This window comes from Maniola hyperantus, chromosome Z (assembly GCF_902806685.2).
Source record: "Maniola hyperantus chromosome Z, iAphHyp1.2, whole genome shotgun sequence".
Classification (NCBI taxonomy): Eukaryota; Metazoa; Arthropoda; class Insecta; order Lepidoptera; family Nymphalidae; genus Maniola; species Maniola hyperantus.
The window spans coordinates 3,402,663-3,422,493 of record NC_048564.1 but is presented as its reverse complement, the minus strand read 5'-3'; the positions used below and the strand labels follow the sequence as shown (position 1 = coordinate 3,422,493).

Here is a 19,831-nt window from a genome sequence, read left to right as displayed (position 1 = left end):
AGTAGACGCTTAGGTCCCATGGTGAATTAAATGACGCTGGACGTTGCAGCAAAAAGCGCAACATCGCGCCATAGGGCGGACGAGGTGGAGAGGCGATTCTAGTAATAGAGCTTTGGCCCTTTTCGTATACATACCTACATACAATTGCCTTTCAAACGGGTCGGCCGTGCTGGCTCTTTCATATGTATAGTTCGTAAAAAATGACTACTACTCACGTACCATTTTAACTCTATGAGTCCACTGTCATGTCAAAAGTACGTTTCACCTTTAAAATAAGGACTAAAATCGTACTTTTAACATGAAATTTGACACAAAAAGATAAAATGGCGCGTGACGAGTTCAATTTTACGCGTTATACTGTTTCCGCACGGTTCACGTTCGCCCGGCAGCGTTGGTCGAATTACGAGATTTCAGACGTCGTTTTTTAGGTTTCCGTATCCAAAGGGTAAAACGAAGCCCCTGCTGTCTGGCTGTCTATTTGCACGCATGTCACTGGTCTCTAGCACGTAGACGAAATGAGCTACAAATCAACAAACCTTTCATCTCGCCTTTATTTCCGCTCTCTCTTCTAAAGTTCTTAGAAAGAAAGAAATAAAGAAAATGCATTTATTTGTTGTTGGTGTTACAGATAAAAACAAAGTAAACCTACCAAATCTTTTTTATGCGATAAGAAAAGGACAGGTTAACTTATTTTAATTTTGAATGAAACCTGTTTCCGCACGGTTCACGTTCGCCCGGCAGCGTTGGTCGAATTACGAGATTTCAGACGTCGTTTTTTAGGTTTCCGTATCCAAAGGGTAAAACGAAGCCCCTGCTGTCTGGCTGTCTATTTGCACGCATGTCACTGGTCTCTAGCACGTAGACGAAATGAGCTACAAATCAACAAACCTTTCATCTCGCCTTTATTTCCGCTCTCTCTTCTAAAGTTCTTAGAAAGAAAGAAATAAAGAAAATGCATTTATTTGTTGTTGGTGTTACAGATAAAAACAAAGTAAACCTACCAAATCTTTTTTATGCGATAAGAAAAGGACAGGTTAACTTATTTTAATTTTGAAATTATCAAACCTTGTGACTTTGTTTGCCGGTATAGAGCATAGTGTGGTTCACTCTGATAGTGTTTAAAGTACAGAAGCTTAGCACAAACATTTGCAAAATGTAATTAAAACTTTCATTCATATTAATAATTAAATTTTATATCTATATATATAAAAGGAAAAGGTGACTGACTGACTGACTGACTGATCTATCAACGCACAGCTCAAACTACTGGACGTATCGGGCTGAAATTTGGCATGCAGATAGCTATTATGACGTAGGCATCCGCTAAGAAAGGATTTTTGAAAATTCAACCCCTAAGGGGGTGAAATAGGGGTTTGAAGTTTGTATGAAAGTCAGTTAGTTTTGAAGTAAGAATCGTGAAATTTTTATAAAAGTTTTATAAATTGTTATAAACATAGAAAATGTGTATCCATGGTTTTTGAAAAATTTAGCCCCTAAGTAGAAAATTAAGGGGTTTGAAATTTGTATGAAAGTCTGTCAGTTTTAAAATTTGAATCAAGATATCGAGTATATAAATGTAAGTATATATTATAGAAAACAGATGACGTAGGCATCCGCTTAGAAAGGATTTTGGAAAACTAAACCCCTCAGGGGTTAAAATAGGGGTTTGAAAATTGACACTATTTTAAGCCCTGAGGGGTTTAGTTTTCCAAAATTATTTTTAAGTGGATGCCTACGTCATCTGTTTTCTATAATATATACCTACTTACATTTACATACTCAATATATTGATTTAAATTTTAAAACTGACAGACTTTCATACAAATTTCAAACCCCTTAATTTTCTACTTAGGGGCTAAATTTTTCTTACTTCAAAACTGACAGACTTTCATACAAACTTCAAATCCCTATTTCACCCCCATAGGGGTTGCATTTTTAATGCCATATTTTATTAAGCTCATATTATGTTAAAATCTCATTGTTAAAGATCAACCCTAAGGGTGTAAAATAGGGGTTTGAATTTTGTTTACTCCACGCGGACGAAGTCGCGGGCATAAGCTAGTGTTAATATAAATTAATTTTCCAGCGTATTTTAGCAAAGCATAAGGGCGGTTACATACTCATCCTATCTAAATCCATGAAAATACGTTCCGAAGTAGTCATAGAACTACTTATGTGTATGTTAGCTTACGCACTAAATCCGACTTCCGTCATCCAATTTCTCTCATCGTGCATCGGTCCGAGGTTTTTAAATCCGTATTTTCACGGATTCGGATCGGATGAATGCGTAACCGCTCTTAGTACTATTGTATTGGCATCATTAGCTCAACTACATACAACATATTGTGAGAATACATTATTGAGTCCATCCATACAATGCTATGGGGAAGGAAAGGGGAGATTTTCATACAAAGTATAAGGATCCCATTATGGTAGGTGTGACCTACTATACCTACCTACCCTATCCGCGGAATGAAGTTAATATAGCGCTCTCTCTGTTTGGCCCTATTATTTATATGGGTATGTAACAGAGACAGCGCTATACTAACTTATTATAGTTACTACAGCACTCTCTCTCTGTAGGTACGTGTTTTCATGGACTCGGATCGGATGAGTGCGTAACCGCCGTAACTGTCGTGAATTACTGTGGCACGGTTGCCTTGCCATATGAAAGCTGTCATCATAATACCTCCATACATTACTACTTTACCGTATGCATGTGAAAATGGCCTTTGTCCAGCAGTTGATGTCTATCGGATAAACGAATAGCTTTAAAGTAAAGTGAACAGCACTGTTACGACAGCCGTCGCAATGAAACTCGTGCGCGCCGTCGAATATACTTCCTTCATGTCCAACCACTTGCCAGCGTTCCACATGCAGAAACGAATCCCGTTGAAATAGTGGTAAACAAACGGCGCGCCTAAAATCATCTTTATCACAAATATGGATGGCCGCGAAAGATCTAAGCTTTGGATTATTGACACGTAAGTTTCCACGCCGTTCGAGAGGAACAGGCTGCCGAATGCCATCAGCACAGCGTATGCCGTTACAATCAAACCTGCAACGAAGTGGTTTTTTTTTTTCATTTTATTAAGTTAGCCTATGCCAAGTGTTCACTAGCACTTTTTCTGAAAGGGGGGGGGGGGGGGGTGGTGTCTATTTGTCATCCTAGTGACAAACCCGTGCCCGCCCGCCAAGCGATTTAGCGTTCTGAAGCCGTGTAGTAAACGATTAGGGGGATTATGGTTTAATGAAACTGTCATACCCCATCCAAGTCAGCCCGCTTCCATCTTAGCACCAGGTGTGATCACAGTCAAGCGCTAACTTGTAATGGAATAAAAGAAGAACTTGCAGCTCTCGTAAGTCACTTGCACGTGGCGCTACGTCAACATTTGCACAAGAATTTGCGGAAGTTGCATTTTTGAAACTATGTTCCCTGCCCATTGCCTCTTCAGCTTCGGAACCCGTTGAGTTATATCAGTTACTCTGGGTCTCCTACGGATCACTTCTGATTTGATAACATAGAGAGACTCCACGTATATTTCTCTCTACTGGCCGCTGAGTGACTCTGAGCTTGAGCAGCACGCACTGTTCGAAGACTTTATCTTTTAAAAAAATACTTGCCAGTAACACGTTGCACTATAGAGGTCATAGCCGGCAAGGTTGGTGCGTATATTGTCAGATGCGGTGACATTGGCCGATTCAGTTTCATGTTCTTCGCATCGTGACAAGTATATACCAGAGGCTCGTAAGTCTTGTACGATATTTGATGCTTTGCTTTCCCTGATCGATCGCTGCCGTCACCACATGGGTTCTTGTAAGCATCGGACTTACTGGCCAAAGGTGTTGACGATGGAATAAACCAGGGCCTGAAACAAATTTTCATTTTGGTAATTACCAGAATTTCTTCTAAATTGGGTATTTGCCTACTTTTGAATTTGATAAATATTATTACTTTATTATAAACTACGATAAAAATAATAACGTACACTGAAAAAAATATTAAAATCCAACAAAGATTTACAAAGTTACAGGCATTTTAATTTTGGAGTGGGAGGGTCTGCTATCCCTTTCTCGCAAAACGAAAATTTGTATGAAACCACACGAAGCTACTATGGCATTAGTAGGTGTGACGTCAAACTGCTGTATCGCTATCTCTGTCTAATCAGAAATATTTAAATGCTTATAACTTTTGATCGATTTAATTAGTTTTTTTCAGTTTACGTCATTATTTTTATCAGAGTTTATAATAAAGTAATAAAAAATTTGGAGTCTTAATTGATCTAGCCTTATCGCCAGAAACGAAGGCCAAGATACTAAGCAGCATTGTATCTATGATTTTTTGTTTTAATTAATTTTTGTTTGAATGTAATTTAATTTACTTAATTCGATCATTGGTTAGAAAAAAGTATGGCTCGGCCGTTTAATGTTCGTGAAACTATTACGTGACATAACATATTTTAAGTTCTTAAGAATTATTTGTGAGATGATCACGAAACTGTATTGTGGGGCCATTTCGTGATTGTCGCACAAACTGTTCCTTATGGGCTTAAATGTGTCAACGGCATCACTGAAACACACCACTGCGCTGTGGTGTCCTTTACAAATTATTTTTTGGTACATACCACCGCCTTCTATAATTACTTCATTTAACGTAGAATCTCAATACGGTATTTAACGCTTTTTTGAATAGTGTCTTAATTTGATCCTAAAGTGATAATACTCAATCGATAAGTGCAATAAAATGCATTTAAATTTAGCATTAAAAATTTTGCCGCGAAAACGCTACCCGCCATCTGTGCTGTGATGACGTCACACGGATTGATATACGGCGACAGTTCCTTAGTGAAATACATTACAACTTCAATCCATGTGACGTCACTGTCGGATTCATCATGGCATCATCAGGTTCGTGCGGTTAGTATATTTTGTAGAACAGATAAAAATGAAATGTTTAAAATGAATTATAAAATTCACTGACTGACTGACTGGACTGACGAATCACGAAATCTCAGGAACTATAAAGCTTACAAACTTGAAAATTTTGAAGGTAGGTTCTTTCTAGGACGTAAATGTCAGCTAAGAAACTGTTTTGAGACTATCATTACTTTCATACAACCTTTGACCCCCACTTTCACCCCCTTTGGTTGTATGATATTAAAGGTTGGAATGCAAGTCCTATATGTTTTTGAAGTTAGAGACATGAAAATCGACATAGGTTATTAGCTATAAATAATAATAAAAAATAACATTAAAATCTGTATTAGTCATCTTGAAAACCCCCTTTAAGGGTGGTAAAATAGAGGAAGGGCTTGCATAGATAGGTAAGCTTTAATTATTGTTATTTTAACTTGAAATCTGAAACTTAGGTTCTTTCTAGGGGGCAAATGTCGTGTCGTGTCGCGCAGCGCAGCGTATGAGCGATTGGACCCGATGATTGGAGCATTAGACAAAACACCACAAAGCATCGATATAAATGACAAGATGTGGTCAAGCGAACAAAATTTTTCACGGTTTTGGAACCGCCACCTCTTAGATACTAATGAACTACCCGTTTCAAATCCAGACGCCACTGAGGTTGCATTGGTGCTAAATAAACATTTTAGAACCAAATAGTCGGTGCCATTTTGCTTGTTCAATGGCCCTGTCCTTACGAAGTAATATATAAGTCAATGCCACAAAGACACCACCAGCTGTTGCATAGATTAATTATTGGTCTCGCTCCGAGCTATTGATTTTATTGTTCAACAGATAGCTGCCCCGGCGAACTTCGTACCACCTAACAGTCGATTCTTTCCAGGCAATTTTTTTAATTTTTCTCTCGGTAAGAACCATCCTCGTACTTCAAGGAATATTATAAAAAAAGAATTAGCGGAATCGGTTCAGCTGTTCTCGAGATTTGCGATGAGCAACACATTTGGTGATAAATTTTTATATTATAGAGACATACCACTTATTATTTACTCTTCTCAATAACTGAATATCCTTTCTTAAGCCGTGTGATTTCCACAATAAGATAAGCATAATTTGTTTATTTTAAGTACTATCTATTTGACAAATCATGTGTTTGAAATGGTTTGTAATCTAAAACATCAAATCAATATCAATTGATTTGACGCATTCAAACTACATTTTCGTTTTTATTCCTGCCAAAAAAGTTTTTTTCTTCAAGCATACAGGTCGTGATGGCAATCGGCAAATGAGGTGGAGGGACGCCCTGCACACCCGCGTCCCGCACGTCACCCGCGCTGTACCGCACCGGCTAAGCGCGGGGGCTGTGCGGATGTCGTCCTCACCCCGATTGCTATATCAAGCTGTCTTGTTCTATACTATTATTAGCACAGAAGCTAAGCAGCTTCGTAACTTTGTATTCAAAATTAAGCTAGTAATATTGTACATTTATATTTTTTATGATAAGTAGGCATGATTTAATGAAAGAAGAAAGAAAGAAAGAAAACTAGTTTATTCATCTTATGCCTAAAGTAGGTACAAACAAACTTAAAATTAATGGTTAGTAGGTAGTAGTTAGTAGATAATAAGAAGTACTTAATAATTAATTCTAATCTTTGTTCTTGCACCCACTTGGCACAAGATGAAATGGCCCCAGCTCAGCATTAATGCTGCAGGTTTTAAGAATAAAACCTGAGCGCTGGTATTCTGCGCAGACGTACGCATTGAGGGTCAAACATCTATGGTTTTTTTTTCAATGTGTGCTACCTAATATTAATTTTTTTGTATGTTGATAATAAATTTAAAAAAAAACTCCGTGATTATTAATACCTATATCTGCGCTCCAAAGTGGTATTTAAATGTGGTCTCCAAGTTAATCAAAACCTGGTGCTGTGGTCAAAACAAACTCGATATAAGTAGGTATCTACAAGTAATTTTGCTAACACCTCACGTCACTCTGAGCAGACCAGTCAGCTATGCACTCATTCGATCCAAGTCCGTGAAAATACGTTCCGAAATTGTCATAGAACTATCTGTAGGTATTATAACGTATATATCGTAGATATTTTTATATCCATATTTTTACGGATTCGGATCGGATTTTTTTTTTTTTTTTAAATTAGATATAGCGAGCAAGCGAGCAGGCGGGTCACCTGATGTTAAGTGATTACCGCCGCCCATGAACATTTGCAGCACCAGAGGAGCCGCCGATGCGTTGCCGGCCTTTTAGGAATTTGTTGGTCCGCCCCTTGAATAACCCCATGTTATAATCTAGTGGGAACACCGCCGATGGGAGTTGGTTCCACAGTTTGCACGTGCGTGGAAAGAAGGATCTGGCGCAGCGGACGGTCGAAGTGCACCAGACACCCAGATGGTGAGGGTGAAATTCCTTACGGTGGCGCGCGGTGCGGTTGTAGAAAAAAGAGGGTGGAATGAGGTCAAAAAGCTCTTCAGAGCACTCCCCATTATACAGGCGATAGAACACGCATAGAGAGCTAACGTCTCTGCGGTGCTCCAGGCTTTCCAACGAGCCGGTTAGTTAGTTCGGATGAGTGATCGGGATGATTTTTTAAGCTGACACGTGGCGGCCACGTACGAGGCGAGGACGGGTCACGTACGCAAAACATCACGAACATTTTACAGTCAAGGGCTAACTTGTATCTAAATAAAAAAAATTTAAAAAAAGAAACTTCAAGAAGAAGATTTGATTTACAGAAGATTTTATTTTTGAAATACAGTACAATAATTGTCTGTTTCCCGGCAAATACTGGACCTCTTAATGATATATAAATCAAAATAACAGTTATTTTTAGTGGGCCTAATTTCCAGAACATACACATAGCCATAGATTAACAGAATACTACTACTACAAATTACAATGGGTATATTTTAATGTAGGTATAACTTTTAACCCTTGTCCAAAACAGACCATGTTACAGGCATCCGCAGCGCTCGTCAAATTACATACCACAGAATACTAAGTATGTAAGTAATTACTAACTATTGTTAGGAACGCTTGCATGGTGTCGAAGGGGCCCTCGTGGCCATGATCAATATGTCGAACGTCAGAACAATAGTACGTATGTTTACGCGAGAATTCCTCCTAAAGCCTATCACATGTTACAAGTTATGGATAATCTATACTAATAAATAAAATTTTAAAGTATATGTTTTCATCACTTAGAATAAATAGCTTAGCAAGATTTCGTACCAAAACAAACCGGCCAAGTGCGAGTCAGGCTCGCGCACCGAGGGTTCCGTACTTAGTACAGTCGTATTTTTTCGACATTTTGCACGATAAATCAAAAACTATGATTGATAAAAATATATGAAAATCTGCTTCAGAATCCACAAGTAAAGCCCTTTCATATGATACCCCACTTGATATAGTTATCTTACTTTGATAATTGAAAATACTAATTATTAGTTCAGACCATAATTAATTTTTTTTGTGTGATGTAACCATCAATTACAAATTTCAGATTTTTCCCCGAATGTCTGCTATAAGACCTACCTACCTGCCTTTCACGACGAAGTCAACGGGAAATACCCTGTAGGTTTCTTGACAGACCGACAGACAGACAGACAGACAACAAAGTGATCCTATAAGGGTTCCGTTTCTCCTTTTGAGTTACGGAACCCTAATAAACGATCAAAAATACCAAATACCATTTTTTTTATGTTGCATCCTACTCTTCTTTGATGTCCACTGATATAAAAAATGTAAAATGTTACATTTTATGTAAGGCAAACCGCAAAAACATTGGTAAACATTACCATTTACATTCAATTTTAATATTTGTACAGAATCAAAGCTACAGGTTGGCTCAAACATGAAAATCATTCATGTGGAATACATGATAGTGTGACTACTTATTCAAATATTGAGTATTTACCAATTATTATATAGGTACTAGATTATGCCCGCGACTTAGTTCGCGTGGATATAGATTTTCAGAAATCCCGTGGGAACTCTTTTATTTTCTAGGAAAAATGTAGCCTATGTCCTTTCCCGAGATGAAAACTATCTCTGTACCAAAGGAGGCTGGCGAGAATGGACCCATATAATTTAAAAATTAAAGAAGACTCGTTCAAGCAAAAGTTTATATTGACTATAATCATAAGTATATACAATGTTTATATAAAAAATATTAAGGCTCTAAGATATTGGAATCAAAAGAAAGAAACTATTATAATTTATTAAAATAAAAGTTATCTTGCAGTAACGGAACGTTTTGCGCAATTGACATATTCATAACAGTCAAAAATGAGTCAAAACAACAAGTAAAATATGAAAATACCGTATACTATCTCCATGAAAATACCATTAATAAAATACTATATCTATGAAAATGATAAATACCCTATGTATTTATCATTTTCATAGATATACTTATACATATTATTATTGATATTTCATTGAATACAAGAACAAGCCTAATTTGTGAAATGATTAAAAAAAAGTTTTTCTTAAATTATTAATTAATCATCCTGGACAGAATTTTTTTAGGCAAACCCATATGCAATATATCTATAATATTTACCTATAACATTATCACCCGTCCTTTGTTAAATTGTTCTTACCGCACGAGCCACCGACATTATTCAATGCATAATATTAAAATTTCAGGCAATTTAACATTGAAGCAACGTATTTAAATAACAACTAACTGATCTCCGTGAATTCGTCCGCATGGATTTGTTTTTAAAAATTTCGTGAGATATTTGAGATCATTGAGTTTCCAGAATCAAAAGTATTCTTGTTCCAAAAGAAACACAGAATTGTTTAAATTACTGAGTTATTAATTACTAGATGATGCCCGCGACTTCGTACGCGTGAATTTAGGTTTTTAAAAATCCCGTGGGAACTCTTCGATTTTCCGGGATAAAAAGTAGCCTATGTCCTTCCCCAGGGTGTAAGCTATATTAGCTGTACCAAATTTCGTCAAAATCGGTTGAACGGATGGGCCGTAAAAGGCTAGCAGACAGACAGACAGACAGACACACTTTCGCATTTATAATATTATTTATTTATTTATTTATGGAATTATGGATTATGGATTTTACAAAGAGGTTTTTGACAGATGCGTTTTTTGGTTGCAAGGTGTGGTGGAAGAGGCAACTGCTGGTAATGCCAGCATATAGTTAGGAATGATAGTCTACAATATTGTTTATGTTTTATGAACAATTCTATATAGTGGTGTCAATGAAGCCTTTTCGTCGGAAGTCTTCAGAAACACCTCCGATATTGATGTTTTTTTTAAATTATTTTTTATATAGGTATTACTTATTTAAAATCAGAAACCTTTTGAAACGGGGAAATAATTTTTATGATTTTTTAAACCATAATATGTACGATATAATAATTATTTATTTATTCTTCATATTATCATGTATAAGTATTTATGAAGTCCAGTAAAACTTTACGGTCTCTTTGAGAAGTTGTAGAGGAGGTCAAACGCTATCAAACGACCTCTAAACACCTATAGGCAAAAAGGGCTCGTTTTTCAGAAAAAATATGTATATTTTGTTTCTTCAAAAATTAATTTTTAAAAAGTAAGGCACGTGGCTTACTTTGGATAAAGAAGGGAGCTGTTCCTGAGGACTTCCGAAGATTGGCTGTTTTATGGCTTCATTGACTCCAATCATATCTGTTTCTGGGATGTAAGCAATCCGCGTGCAAAATTTTGTCAAGATCGATTATATATGGGTTAAGTCATGAAAAACAGACTTACTTCCTCAATTTTAATATTAGTACGCAGTAATAACACAGTCTGTAAATAAAATTAATAGTGTATTTTAAAGTACATTTTATAGCGATGATTTCAAAGGGTAAAAGCACCTACCTACTCGCTTATGGTCCATTGCGTTCATGAGAGCAACAAAGGTAATATCCCAATTAAAACATATTTCGGGAATGATATTTTGTGTTTCGTTTCAATAAATCATAATATAAGTATAATCACTACCCTATTATAAATGTGAAAGTGTTTTTGTTTGTTGGTTTGTTGGTTTGTCCTTCAATCACGTCGTAACGGAGCAACTATATTTCGATGTTAATGAGACATGATTCCAGCGCAATAGCAATTAGGGTTCCAAACCTCGCAGCTTAAACACATTCACGACAGTTATAACTAAACTCGCTTCGCTCGTGGTTCAACCTTAGAAAGTTATGATCCTTCGCTGACTCGCAATTCAATACAAACTTTCGCGACAAAATAACAACTCTGCAGCCTTGCATAACAAATAACTATTATTCCATTCCGGACATCTCTTCGACGGGTAGCGGTTCCTGCACATGTAATTGATTCGATTGTTTAGAACATAGGGCTCGCATTCCGTTCTTAATTGATCTGTAAATTAGAAGCACGCGTTCGCATTAAATACACCGCCGCCCTATGAGGCTCCAATGTAACTTTTCAACGCTAATTATCTGGTAAATACACGAAGGTACATAATAAACCAAATACACACAATAGATACCTAGACAGGTCGAAATGGCAAACGGGGAGAGATCGCCCCGCACACCCGCACAGCCCCCGCGCTAACTCGGTGCGGGCGAGCGCGGGTGACGTGCGGGTGTGTGGGGCGTACCCCCACCTCATACCGCAATTGCCATCTCGACCTGTCGCGGACTGTGCATGAAGTCCGGGCTGGTCTGGAATTTCAAGTATTTTAGGGGTAGCCTGAAACAACGAACGGTTAAGGCTATAGGTAGTGTGTTAGAGCTTTAACCGTTTTAAGCTTCCGTATTACAAAGCCTCCGTCAATCCGTCTGTCCATCCGACCGCCTGTCTTTCAGCAGGCTGCATCTCATGAATCATAATAGGTATTTAGTTGAAATGGCCGCCATACAAGTAAACAAAAACAACAAAAGTGTTATATTACTTATTGTAAGATGGTACGAAACCAAACGAACCTACTTACATACGTGTGCGAGTCCGACTCGTTCTTTAGTTTAGTTTAATATCCTTTATTGTACACCAAAAAGAAAAGACACAAAAAAGTAACATATAAAAGAAGAACATACAATTAGCGGCCTTAGCGAAGCGATCTCTACCAAGCAACTAGGTTGAAGGTTCTTTCTGGTTTATTAGAATCTTTTGTGTCACAGATATTGTGTGTCCAGTTCTTTAGTTGCTCCATTTAAATACTACCTACCCCGTTTCATCATCATTATCATCATCATCATCATCATCTACCGATGGATGTCCACTGCTGGACATAGGACTCTTATAGGGACTTCCGCAGACCAAGGTCTTGCACCTCCTGAATCTAGCGGCTCCCTGCGACTCGTCTGATGTCGTCCGTCCACCTAGAGGAGGGTCTTCCAACGCTACGTCTTCCGTTGTGAGGTCGCCATTCCAGCAACTTGGGACCCCAACATCTATCGGTTTTACGAACTATGTGCCCTACCCAATGCCACTTGTCAGTCACTAAAATAGTATTGTTGTGTACACATGTTACCGCTTAGATCTTAATCTATTGTTTTTGTATTTGGACCATTTATAGCTGAAACCTGTTTTGTGTGCCTTTATAATAAAATAAAATAAAATAAAAAGGACAATAATATTAATGTAAACGGGGTCAGCCGCCGAATCCAACTCGGTTGGGCAGCGTTCAGGAAGCTTCGAGATGTCTTCTTGTCCAAAATTCCTCATTGCTTGAAGACCAGAAAGTCTTCGAACAGTGCGTGTTGCCAGTGATGACACATGGATCCGAGACAAGAACTATGGGTCTCATAAGAAAGCTCAGAGTCACTCAGCGGGCGATGGAGAGAGCTATGCTTGGAGTTTCTCTACGTGATCAAATCAGAAATGAGGAGATCCGTAGGAGAACTAGAGTAACCGACATAGCTCAACGGGTTGCGAAGCTGAAGTCGCAATGGGCAGGGCACATAGTTCGTACAACCGATAAGTACTTAATAGACGTTGGGGTCCCAAGGCGCTGGAATGGCGGCCTCGCACCGGAAGACGCAGCGTTGGCAGACCCCCCACTAGGTGGACGGACGACATCAGACGAGTCGCAGGGAGCCGCTGGATCCAGGCGGCGCAAGACCGTTGCGTGTGGAAGTCTCTACAAGAGACCTATGTCCAGCAGTAGAAGTCTATTGGTTGATGATGATGATGATGACTAATCACGAAATCTCAGGAACTATAAATCCTACAAACTACAGATTTGGATGGAATTTCCTTCTAAGCCCTAGACCTTGTTAGCTGATGCCTACTTACGCATCTAGGGCGCAGGCATCTCGCTCTTGACCCTTTTTTACAATGTAGTTTACGGGGGCTGTGCGGGTATGCGGGGCATTCCCTCCCCTATTGCCACCTCGACCTGTCGCGTTCAATAGGTATATTATGACCTGGATAGAGTTCAAGGTCAACTTACACGCGCAGCACTCGTAATTCAGCGTGTGGGAGGGATGACAGGTTTTCTGAGAACTAGAGGGCTGTCCTTATTAAACCACGCCTACGCTCCTCCACTGTAAAACATGCCTCATTTTGCATCCCAATAATATTCCAATATCGATTTTTAGTAATAAACGAGAGGTCAAACAAATCTGTGACCTCTCTTTCACGAGTGTGAGGGATTAATGATAACGAACGTTCTCGGTTTATCGGCCGTGAATCAGGCTGAACTCTACTTGAATGGAAAAGAAATTTAAAGCATTATTTTTCATTATTTTGCTAGCAATTTTTATTAAGTACCTACCTATATTAAAGATGTCATCATCATCAGCATCAACAAAGCGCTACAGCCCTCGGTAGGCTTGGTCAAGCAAACTAAGCCATCGGCGCCCGTCAGAAGCAGCTTCCTTCCAGCTCCGAACCCCTAAAACCCTCATCTCTTTCTCCACTCCGTCTATCCTCCGACGTCGAGGTCTTTCTTGGTCTCTACGGCCCTCTGGTTTGCTGTCCAACAACTTTTCAGGGCTCCTGTGTCGTCCATGCGACGCACATGGTAAAGTAAAGATGTAGGTATCTACGTGAATGAAGTATGGCAAATGTCAATAAGTCACACATTTTGATTTCAGGTTTCAACATCAATACTTAAACCCATTGGTTTCAACATCAATACTTAAACCCATTGGTTTCAACATCAACGCTTAAACCCATTGGTTTCAACATCAATGCTGAAATCCATTGTTTCCAACATCAATGCTAAACCCATTGGTTTCAACATCAATGCTTACACCCATTAGTTTCAACACCAATGCTTACACCCATTGGTTTCAACATCAATGCTAAACCCATTGGTTTCAACATCAATGCTTACACCCATTAGTTTCAACATCAATGCTTACACCCATTGGTTTCAACATCAATGCTGAAATCCATTGTTTCCAACATCAATGCTGAAACCCAGTAGTTTCAACATCAATGCTTAAACCCATTGGTTTCAACATCAATGCTTAAACCCATTTGTTTCAACATCAATGCTTAAACCCATTGGTTTCAACATCAATGCTGAAACCCATTGTTTTCAACATCAATGCTTAAACCCATTGGTTTCAACATCAATGCTTAAAACACACGTCATACTGCCAAGACCCAGTGATGGAGGTTGTCCTTCCCCTTTTTTTATTGTTTTTATAAACATTTTTATTAAACCAAAAGGGGCATGGGTATAATAAAAACTGGCATACCTACCCCTTCTTCAGCCCGCTCCCATTTTAGACTGCATCATAACTTACCACCAGGTGAGATTGTAGTCAAGGGCTAACATGTGTCTAAATAAAAAAATAAGAATGATTAAGTATAATTCTGCTATACCTAGAATAGAAACCACGACGATTTAGGATGGCTGCCGTCTTCTATCTAAAAAAAAATATTTAGTATCATAAAAAAATTAGTAAAAAACAGTTACTTTTCGTAGGTAGGTACTGTTCGAGAATCGCCCTAACAGTAAACAGAACGGAATAAATATTATGCATCAGACCTGTAAAACGAGCAGTTGAAAGGAAGGGATTTTTTCCGGGTTGTTTTATCAATCGAAATAACAGTCTAAGAGAATTGGAATAAACGAAAACCAACAAGTACCTAGTGAAAAATCAAAAACGAGGCAATGTCACAACTTTTTTTGTAATAATTTTGATAAAACCTATACCTAGGTTATTCCACATTAGACTGTATCAGCGGGGTGACCCGCTAACTTAGTGTTCAACACTGAATGATAGCCACCGAGATACAATATTTATGGTAATATTAATACAAGTAATACAAGTAATGGTATCCAAAAACTACTAAACCCCACCAAATCTTTCAAAATTGAGCTACCAAAAATAAGAGGTCAATAAAAATAGCAGTTGTTAACACGTAATAACTGCTTGAAATTTTTATAGTCACAGTTAATAACAAAAGAACCTTGGATACGTTGCCGCTTTTTAGGATTCCACACCCGAAGGAGCCAACGGGACCCTTATTACTAAATGTGTATACTGTTAATAGTTACAGAGTCAGTGGGTAATGTACAAATAGCGCACATAAAAAATAGCGCTAAATAACGTCTATAAATAAACTAAAAAGTGGAGGATAAAGCTAAATGAATTAAAGTCAGTTCATAAGGGGGATTCCAACATCAATGGTTCATATAGATTTTACATATAAAACAAAAAAGTACCACGCTGTCTTCATAAACGACCAAAAAATCTCCTACGTGGATATAGCTAAATACTTACCTTGGTATGACACTTGATGTGAAGTTGCGCTAAAAAGCCCATGTCAAGAAAAAAAAAGGAAAAACTTGATATAAAGTATAAACAGATGTATTGGCTACTTGGTAGATATTCCACGCTGTCAATACACAACAAGATTCTTTTGTACAGACAAGTCCATGCCCATTTGGCATACAGCTGTGGGGCTGTACCAAAAAAGTAACATCCAAATCATCCAACGGTTCCAAGACAAAGTACTCAGGAATATTGTAAATGAAACCTGGTACATCAGAAATGACGATATTCATCGGGACCTTCAAATTGAATATGTCCACAACGTTATCACCAAATTTACCAAAGCCCGCGACCATAGGCTTCACCACCACGTTAAAGTTGTGTGTCATTTAATTCATCAAGTATCTTAGAGAGATTTCATCTTTATAATTGATCCTAACGATCGATGCAATAAAAGTACAGGTTGTAATTTTTCAGATTTAAGTCGGTTCGATTCCCGGGTGTGGCGAGCGAATTTTCAAAAATCTTTGAATGCAGTTTTCTTTCTATTCAAAAATAAAGGAATATTTTCTTTGAGTAAAATTTTCTATCTACAGTATTAAGAGTACTTTGCCTTCAGGTGGCATTACAAAATTTCACCCTGTATAGAGAAGATAAAAAATGTCGAGAGGTTAGGTTCAGCTAAAAAGTAAAAAAGGGTCTTTATAGGCCTTATAAAACAGTCAGTTTCAGACTTTTTAATCCCAAAACAGATACTTATTGAGAAATTATGTTTTTATTTTAGCTTTAATAAAAAAATAAAAAATTTAAGGTACATTGCTTCTTGTGAGAGCACTATCCATGGGTATACTTCTGTACTGTTGTTAATTTATTACGTAAGCTTCTTACGTTAGTCAAACTAACAAGTGGAACGGCGGCCGCATAAAGAGCTGTATGATCTGCTTTCAAAGCGACTGCAAATAGTGAAGCGCGTTCCGATGTACAGTTCCAAAATTGTTTCATATTTTGCTAATGGCACTTCTAAAGTCCGCGGGTGATTTAATTACTGGATGCTTGATAAAACGTAGCTATTTCGAAACCACAGACCGTACTTCAACTTTATTTATTACTAGCTGATCCCCGCGGCTTCGCCCGCGTAGATTTAGGTTTTTAAAGATCCCGTATAGCCTATGTCACTCAGGAATAATGTAGCTTTCTACTGGTGAAAGAATTTTTAAAATCGGTTCAGTAGTTCTAAAGGTTACCCCCTACAAACAAACTTAACGACATTACCTCTTTATATAATACAACAACAACGGGCCGTGCAGCAGAAATCGTAATATTTTAATTTCGCCATAACTTCAAAACCAAACGTCCAATTTTAATCATTCAAAGACCAAATATTATCTCCATAAACTGTTCTTAGTGATGAAATCATTTATTTTGATAAGGATTAATAGCATGAGTAAAATAAACGCGTTTAAATGTAGTCCAAAAAAAATTCAAGATTTTTAAATAAAAAAATGGTTGCTGTGCCTCACTCGACATAGATGGGTATAGTGTGTCGCGGACTTTTTTGTAGATATTTATAAGATCTACAATTAATTAGAACATTTTATGGTTCTATCTTTTATAGTTTAGGCAGCGTACGCAAAATAAGTAACTTTTCTGGTTGATTTTTTACACCTTGTGTCCGAAAAACCCAAATATCTTACGGAACCCTATTTTTTTCCAAAATAAAATATAGCCTATGTTACTCGTGGATAATGTAGCTTTCGAATGGTGAAAGAATTTTTAAAATCGGTCCAGTAGTTTTTGAGCCTATTCAGTACAAACAAACAAACAAACAAACAAACAAACAAACAAACAAACAAACAAACAAACAAAGTTTTCCTCTTTATAATATTAGTGTAGATGTAATAGATAGGTACTTGTGCCTTTCACCATAGCTATCCATATCAAACCGATCAATTTCGTAGTTAACCAAGTGGTTAAGACGTTGGCTATTCCCTATTGGGGGATTGGAAGTTCGATCCCAGGCACGTACCTCTATCTTTTAAAAGTTCAATCAATCAATCAATCAGCCTATTTGCGTCCACTGCTGGACGTAGGCCTTCCCAAGAGCACGCCACCACACACGATCCTCCGCCTTCCTCATCCACCCACTTCCCGCTATCTTCTTAAGGTCGTCAGTCCAGCGGGTTGGAGGTCGTCCCACACTGCGCTTGCTGATACGCGGTCTCCACTCCAGAACACGTCTGCCCCATCGGCCATCGGTTCTGCGGCAGACGTGGCCTGCCCACTGCCACTTCAGCTGGCTAATTCGTTGGGCTATGTCGGTCACTCTGGTTCTTCTACGGATTTCCTCGTTACGGATTTTGTCCCTCAGAGAGATACCCAACATAGCCCGCTCCATAGCCCGCTGAGCGACTTTGAACTTGTGGACAAGGCCAACTGTCAGTGTCCACGTCTCAGCGCCATACGTCATCACAGGTAGGACACACTCATTAAAGACTTTCGTCTTTAGGCTTTGGGGTATCGACGAATTGAAGACTTGACGCAATTTACCAAATGCAGCCCAGCCCAGCTGTATTCTTCTGTCAGCTTCCTTGTCGAAGTAAAAGTTACGTGCATTTAAATATCACTAAAAAGTCAAATTAAGTCTTTGTACAATAATTTTTGATCATAATTATTCACACTTTTAAATTTTTTTCGCGGCAGTCCTTTACATCACTTTTACATCAAGCTACATAATAATATATTTTACATCATCATCATCAACTGATAGACGTCCACTGCTGGACATAGGTCTCTTGTAGGACTTCCACATGCCACAGTCTTGCGCCGCCTGAATGCAGCGGCTCCCTACGACTCGTCTACAACATAAGTAATAGCAAAACATGTTTTATCTTTTTATCCAATTAAGTTCATTTAACCATAATTCCTGTGTTCAAAAACTCTTTTGAGAGGCGCAATCGACAGGACTGTCCGTTGTTTCACCATGGTTGATTTTAGTTATTAATATGAGAGTCTAACACCAAAACTATTTCTAACAAAGTGGGTGACCTAAGAATTTAAACTTTATGCAGCTAATGACAATGTATAAGCGACATTCAGAAAAGCACTTGTTATTTAAATATTTTTTAAGGAATTATTGGAATGACAGAAGCTGGGGCAGACGTGTTCTGGAGTGAAGACCGCGTATAGGCAAGCGCAATGTGGGACGACCTCCAACCCGCTGGACTGACGACCTTAAGAAGGTAGCAGGAAGTGAGTGGATGAGGAAGGCAGAGGATCGTATGTGTTGGCGAGCGCTAGGGAAGGCCTATGTCCAGCAGTGGACACAAACAGGCTGATTGATTGATTGGAATGACCTCCCAAACCTACGCGAAGAACACAGGTTCGACGCGTAGAGATTATCCGAGAGTTTTTATCTAAAAAAACTAATGGCAAAATAAATTAATTAATCAGAGCGCGATTGCTATAGCAACATCCAATTATCCAGTTCCGTGATCTAAACAACAAAAATATTCTATAATGGCCCTAAGTAAATCTCGGAAGGAGACTGAAATAAAACCTTAAAAACATCCTTATATTTTTCCTTTACTCCAGTTGGCCTTCTAGAAACAGATCGCATTACATCGAATGAGTGAAATATTTTATCAAACTCTTTCATTAGATAAATTAATAATTGTATATCATTTCTTACAATTCAAATCAAGTTTTTAAAAATAATCTTGTATAGCATTAACAATAGTAATGTTGTACCTAAATTTACATCGTGTACCGTAGAAAACGCCGCTGGATTCAGGCGGCGTAAGACCGTGGCGTGTGCAAGTCCCTACAAGAGGTCTATGTCAGGAGTGGATGTTTATCGGTTGATAATGATGATGATGATGATGACCGTAGAAGAAGTAATTCAAATAATAAATAATCTTTGATTCAAATTGCAGTTCGGGTATAGACAGAATAAATACGAAAACTATCAAATGTATAAAAGATTATTATTTGTGCCCGTCACGTCTTGTCAATGAGGAAGTTTCTAGCCAACGTTCGATAAAATTTTCATAGATGGCTCTTAAATTCTAAAAACGAAAAATAATACCTATATCTATAATGATCTATGCTTTAATGTTTAGGTCGTGTCAATCAATGCCATTTGTTTCCTGTGGGCCACGCGGGTGAAGCCGCGGGCACAAGCTAGTATAAGTATATAATATGGGTATTATTTTT

The 19,831-nt window shown here is 38.1% G+C and overlaps 2 protein-coding genes across 3 annotated transcripts in view; one reads left to right on the top strand and one right to left on the bottom strand.

Annotated features, from left to right (window-relative positions):
* LOC117995661 (protein SCAI) overlaps positions 1-19,831 on the top strand; it is an 84,055-nt gene that overhangs the window by 19,428 nt on the left and 44,796 nt on the right. The window lies entirely within an intron of this gene.
* On the bottom strand, positions 2,749-6,038 carry LOC117995339 (succinate dehydrogenase cytochrome b560 subunit, mitochondrial-like). Its single transcript, XM_034983349.2, has 3 exons — positions 5,951-6,038; positions 3,625-3,869; positions 2,749-3,058 (listed from the first exon to the last, which is right to left on the bottom strand). The coding sequence occupies exons 1-3, from the start codon at positions 6,022-6,024 to the stop codon at positions 2,772-2,774; spliced, it is 606 nt and encodes a 201-aa protein (XP_034839240.1). The 5' UTR covers positions 6,025-6,038; the 3' UTR covers positions 2,749-2,771.

Excerpts from the sequence above, each read along its gene's own strand:
- LOC117995339 (XM_034983349.2), bottom strand. The coding sequence starts at position 6,024 with ATGCTTATCTTATTGTGGAAATCACACGGCTTAAGAAAGGATATTCAG. Across the intron at positions 3,870-5,950 it reads AGAAGAGTAAATAATAAGTG|GCCCTGGTTTATTCCATCGT; the intron begins GTATGTCTCTAT and ends AATTTGTTTCAG. Across the intron at positions 3,059-3,624 it reads TATAGTGCAACGTGTTACTG|GTTTGATTGTAACGGCATAC; the intron begins GCAAGTATTTTT and ends ACTTCGTTGCAG.